Source organism: Merops nubicus, unplaced genomic scaffold (assembly GCF_000691845.1).
Source record: "Merops nubicus isolate BGI_N331 unplaced genomic scaffold, ASM69184v1 scaffold16753, whole genome shotgun sequence".
Taxonomy (NCBI): Eukaryota; Metazoa; Chordata; class Aves; order Coraciiformes; family Meropidae; genus Merops; species Merops nubicus.
In genome coordinates, this window is record NW_008601099.1 from 1 (window position 1) to 6,021 (window position 6,021).

A 6,021-nucleotide genomic window follows, 5' to 3' on the forward strand; every position below is an offset into this window, starting at 1 on the left:
CTTTTGCTCCGGTCTCAGCGCCGCTTAAACCGCGTCCCGAGGGCCGGGCGGCGCTCTGCGGGGGCAGCCGTAGGGGCTGCGGGGCAGCGCTGCCGCTTGTTGCTGTTTCCCAGCGCCCGCGGGGGGTTGTGTAACCCGCTGAACTGCGGAGGAGAAGCGAAGCGAGATGTGATTTGTCCTGGGACGTATGAGGCCGCTCGGGCCCTGCCGGGCAGCATCCCTCATCCCATGCCTGGCTTACCTCTGTCCCTCTTGAGCACGAGTTGGTTAATCCCAGGAATTTGAGTTTGGGCGGCCTAAACTCAACAACAAACTCTGGTCTTCCAACCGTGTTGCCTCAACAAAGCTTATTTTGGGGGTGGGATTGGATTTTAAAGGCTTTTTTGATTTAAAGATGATTGTGATATGGTTGTTTCTTTTTCTGTTTTCAAAATTAAACCTAGAGGGGTAAGTTGTGTGGATTTAATTTCTTTTTTTGGCCTTGAGTAGGAATTTCCAGCGGATTAAATACGTGTTTAGAAAATGGGTAGTGAAATGTGAATATTTGTGATGCTACTTGAAGAAAGCATCTGTTAGCCAAGGTGTTCTGGTGGTCAGATGTTGAAACTCAATATCAATGACTGTGACTTCCTGGCAAAAACAAGGGTGGAAGGAAGGTGTTTATGTTTTTAGTAGAAAATGGAAGCTTCTGGTCTCTTTCTTCCCCCAGCTACCTGCAGGGAACTTGCAGCTCACTCTCTACCAGTATAAAACCTGTCCCTTCTGCAGCAAAGTCAGAGCTTTTCTTGATTATCATGGACTGCCCTATGAAATTGTGGAAGTGAACCCGATAATGAGGAAGGAGATCAAATTCTCATCCTACAGAAAGGTGCCTATCCTGCTGGCCAATGCTGGGAGCCCTCTGGTAAGTCTTTCTGTGTTGGAAGCTTGATTGCCCCACAAGCAGTGGTTTGGAGGCTTTGTCACGTGTCTGTGATTTATCATGTGCAGTGTAATCTTTAGATCATCTTTTATTCTTTCATTAGCCTAAGATTTCTTGCTTGCTTCATGGTTTCTTGTGCTTGCACTTTGTCTTTATTAGTAGTTTTCCCTTGCAAGGTCTGTGGTTTGTGCAGCAGCTCTAATGCAGTGATGATCTAGCTTTTCTCAGCCTTTATACTGGACACATTTGTACCAGCAGCAACAGGAACTGCTTCTTACATCTTGTGGGAAAAGAATGAGATCTCAAGAATACTGACAAGTCAATATTTTTTTTCTTTTATGTTAGTGTTGCTTTTATCTCTTGCTGCCAAGAGCCTAAATCCAAACCCCACTGGTACTGCATGTGTACCTGACCATCAGATCCTGTCAGAATGGAAGACAAATTTGCAGATGAGACCTGGATGGAGGGCTGCCCTGAGCTGTGCAGGGGCTCCTGTGGAAATGCATGGGGGAAAGGGGCTGCAGCACTGACCTGCTGCCTCAGCATGCAGGCAGAGAAGGTTTTGAAGAATTTCCTTTTCAATTTCACCAGCTTCTTTTAAAAGTTTGTTTTAAATCTGTTTTTCAGCAATTGAATGACTCTTCAGTGATCATCAGTGCAATAAAGACCTATCTCATTTCCAAGTAAGAAAATGGGGTGATAGGAGGAGAGTTGAATGTGGATGGCCCTGGTGATCTAGAGGCTGGGGAGACTCCATGGCAGCCATGTGTCTTGCTGACCTTGGTCTCTGAAACTCTTGGCATTTGGCCTGGCAGACCTGACCCTGGCTGTGATGGTTTGGATGGTGCCTGTATATGTTGTGATGTATGTGCAGTAAAGCAAAGCTTTTATCTTTTTGAACTACTATTTTTTTCTTTTTTCCATGTATGAGACTCTTTTTGCACAAAAACTACTTAAATGTGGACTAATGTTAGTCCTGGAACTAAGCTTGCATTTAGCCAGTTATAACATCTAGAATGTGGTGAAATTGCTGTGCCTGTGGCCTGTCCCTCAGGTCCACTTAAGTGTGGTAGGAAGTTTTATGCCTAAAAAGATTTGTTGTGACACTGACAAAGGTATGGACACTAATAATAGTTACTTGCAAGTAACTGTTCTAGTCTCTTTTGAAAACTGATTTCAAAGAAAGTTTAGAACCTTTTGCACTTATTTTTAGAACAATACATTTTGAACTGTTTATCTTTCAGCCTGTCCTTTGCTCTTGATAATTTTTTGTAGCAGGCAGATCAGGTGCTAACTGTGTTCCTATCCACAGGAAGAATAGCTTAGAAGAGATCGTGTCCTTTTATCCTCCTATGAAAACTGTGACTGAGCAGGGCAAGGAGGTGTTTGAGTATGGGAATAAATACTGGCTCATGCTGGATGAGAAGGAGACGAAGCGAGTCTACCCTGTCAAAGAAGTGAGAGTGTAAGTGCTCTTAAGTTTCTGGGCTCTCCAAGTAGGGTCACAGCCTCCTCCACATGTACTGAGGGATGGTGCAGATACAAAATCCCACTGGTGCTGACAAATCCTGGCACACCCCCATTAGTGTTTAAAACCTCAGTAGTTAAGAATGGTTTAGCTGTGTTTCTCAGGTAATCTGAAACCATGCTGTTAGATGGCCTAGTTACCACCCTGGTGGCCACGCTACCCTTCAGTTGCCTCCATTCCTTCTTGCCCTTTCCTCTGTGTTGCAGAGGAATGCCATGGAGTGCTAGTTTCCCTTTGTACTTTAGCTCTTGTACTGGGGGGAGGAGAAGCTAGCGCTCTATCTTAATCTTAATTTTAGTTTGGGGTTGGAGGAGCTTTGCCAAAGGTAATGATCCTGAGTGCATTTCAGAGCAGCCCCTGGAGTACAAGGCTGGGCAGGAGTTTTTGACACATTCACCCTTGTCAGAAGATCTGGCTAATTCTGCTGTGGTTCTGCCTCCCTCCTTTAGCCCTGTAATCTGTACCACGTTTGCTGAAAAGTTTCTTCTGAATTCTTGCAGGGAAGAGATGAAGTGGAGAAAATGGGCAGATGATTGGCTTGTTCACCTCATCTCCCCCAACGTTTACCGCACCCCCAGAGAAGCCTTGGCATCTTTTGATTACATTGTCCGTGAGGGGAAGTTTGGCACTGTGGAAGGCTTATTTGCCAAGTATTTGGGGGCTGTTGCCATGTTCTTCGTTAGCAAGAGGCTGAAGAAAAGGTTGGTACCACTGAGCACCAGGTGCAGAAGAGGAAGAGCTCCTTAACCTCCTTAGCTGTGAACCCCAGGTGTCAAAGGGCAGAACCTCAGTGTTTTAAACCAAACCATTTAATCCAGTGTAACAACTGTACTGTAACTGGAGGTGCTGAACCCCTCTGCTATGCTATAATTTAATGAATAACTGCCCCCTTCATTCACAGATTCCTTCCTAATTCCCAAGCAAAGATCAGCCCATAAGATGAGACATGATAAAAGGTTAAAGAAAGAAACAAACCAGTATCTTCAAACTAGTTCTTCTCTTTGTCCAGACATCACCTTCGAGATGATGTCCGACAAGACCTGTATGAAGCAGTTAATGAGTGGGTGAAAGCTGTTGGCAAGCATCGACTGTTCATGGGTGGAAACCAGCCAAACCTCGCTGACTTGGTAAGGGGCCAGTTCCTGCTTTTATTGTCAGGGGTGTTACAAGTCATCCCCTTGCTCACCTGTGTGAAATAGTTAATACAAATGTAGGCAGAGGGGGTGAATTACATGAGATACATTGTCCAGGTCCTCTGTACAATTCCTGCATGAAGAGGACTTAGAAACTTGTGTTACATAGGGCAGTTTTAATTGTTTTCCTCCAGATACATTTTTCTTAATATGGAAGCTACAGTTCCCATCTACAGATGGTTGTTACTGATCATGTGGAAGCACCATAAAAGCAGATTCCAAGCCAGGACACAGCAGTGACTTGTGAATGCTGGTGAATAAAGCCTCACACCTGTACAGGTTTTATCCCATTCTATGCTGCTGGGGTGTCCTTTTGCCAGCAGCAGTGCAGAGTGGAGCAGGATTCAGCCCCTGCAGCAGCAGTTGTTAGGATGCCTGTGAAACATTTCGCATCAGGGCTCAATGCAGAGATGGGATTAACTTTGGCCACACAACTGCACATAGATTCTGATCTTTCCTTACTGTTCCCTTATGGAAGACCATGCATGTTCTTACCAACCTTTCTGCCATTCAGTTTTCCTTGCTGATCAGAGTGATGGAGTAAACGGCAGGACAGGAAGGAGTCTTACTGGCTAGGCCATTTAGACACTTATTAGTAGTACCCTAAGCCATTCTCCACCACTGACTTGGGTGTTGTTCTGATCTTTGTCCTCTGGCACAGGCGGTGTATGGGGTCCTCCGGGTCATGGAAGGGCTGGAAGCATTTGATGACATGATGGTTCACACCAAGATTCAGCCTTGGTACCAGCGCATGGAGGAAGTAATTCAAAAAGCTGCAGTCTGATGCCAGCTGCAGCTGCCTTCCTGAAGTACTTGCATGGTAAAAAACTTCAGAAGGAATGGCATTTATTTTTTAAGAGTCAAATGGATGGGTCACACCTCATGGACTGACGTGCAGGCAGAGACTGTCCTGTTCAGAATGTCCAGTCGCAGTGAGCAGAAGAGATCCAGCTGGGTGTGTGCTTGAACATAGTGTTTAGAAGGATGGGGACAGGTAAATGAAGGGATCTTGGACGCTGCTGGAAAGGAGAAACTCTGAACTGAAGAACGCGGCAAATAGGCTTCTTTTAGGTGAGAGCCATTCTCAGAGCAGGTTACTGTAAAAGCAAGATGCTCTTGGCTAGTCAGTGTTACAGCCACATCCTGCAGTGGACTGAGCAGCGATTGCTTCAGGCTGTCTTCCGCCACTCATCCGTGTCCCCCGGAGTGTTCTCCCGACACTGGATGCTAGCTTTTAATGGACAATATTTCCTGCAATAGAACCCTGTAAGCCCAGTACTGAGGGAGGAATCCAGGGGTCAGGGAGGGGCACCCTTCCTATGACAGAAGCAGTGCTGCACTCGGCAGGTCGTGTGCTTTTACTCTCCCATGTAAACGGTTCTTCCCGTGCGCGATTCCGTGCGGTGCACAAGGATAAAGGCTCACTTCTTTCTGTGCCCTCAGAGCCCCGAGTGCTTCCTTCACCCCTTGTGCCCTGATGGCTCACACCACAAGGAAATCACTCCTTTGGAGCATTTTGGAAAGATTTCACTTGCATGAAATCTCTCTGCAGTTAGGGTCTTTTGTTTTGGAAAAAGGAGGATTAAGAGGAATTCTGCATGCCAGGGCAAAATGTAGATGTTTCTGCTGTGCAAGGGTAACGGAGGATTTGCTGTTGCAGCAGCTGGGTTAGGAGTCATCTCTGCAGGTAACGTGTGGGACAAACTCTCCCGAGCTGTGCTGGGTACAAGTGCCCAGTGTTTGTGACTGGGAGAGATGACTGGAGGTTTGAATGTCAGCGATCCTCTGTGCACCCCACAGGTTGTCACTTGGATAACGTTCTGCTTCCTCAGAAGAAAGGACCAGTTTTGGGGAAGATGGTTTGTTGAGATGCTGCTGGTGCAGCTGCTTGCAGGGTGTGGGTCCTGTTTGGAACAAGGTGGATGGGTGGGCACCTTTACTAGGTACAGCAACAAAGGTTGCAATAGAGGTTTTGGTCCGTTGTGGTTATTCTTTTTTTCCCCCCCAAAGGCAAGAGTAGTTACAGATTAGTTTCGGGCTGACAGAGTGGAGGAAGAAAATGTTTACGGTAAAACCAGCTGGGTTGCTGGGCTGTGACTCGCTGTAATTGTTAAAGCTGTTCTGTACTGGAACTAGTGTTCCACGGTATCAAATGAACAAAATCCACACAGGTAATGTTGGGTGTTTGTTTTTGTTTAAATATTGAACACGCATAGAGAGGAGCCTGAAGAGCCCCTTTGATCATGGGAAATGCCCGTCTCTGTAAGCCCTAGACAGAGCAGAAGCGTTCCACGGACAGGAGGACCCCGGACACGCAGCTCGGTGACGCGGCGGCTCACGGGTCGTGCTCTGCCGGGAGCCCGGTACCGCCCGGGCCG

At 46.7% G+C, this 6,021-nt stretch overlaps 1 protein-coding gene across 1 annotated transcript; it reads left to right on the forward strand.

Moving 5' to 3' along the window:
• Window positions 1–709: 709 nt before the first annotated feature.
• PTGES2 (prostaglandin E synthase 2) lies at window positions 710–4,510 on the forward strand (the record flags this gene model as incomplete). Its single annotated transcript, XM_008937901.1, has 6 exons — window positions 710–904; window positions 1,550–1,605; window positions 2,235–2,387; window positions 2,951–3,151; window positions 3,460–3,577; window positions 4,305–4,510. Coding segments are annotated over 6 exons (846 nt in total), but the record flags the coding sequence as incomplete, so codon positions are not given.
• Between the last annotated feature and the right edge of the window lie 1,511 nt (window positions 4,511–6,021).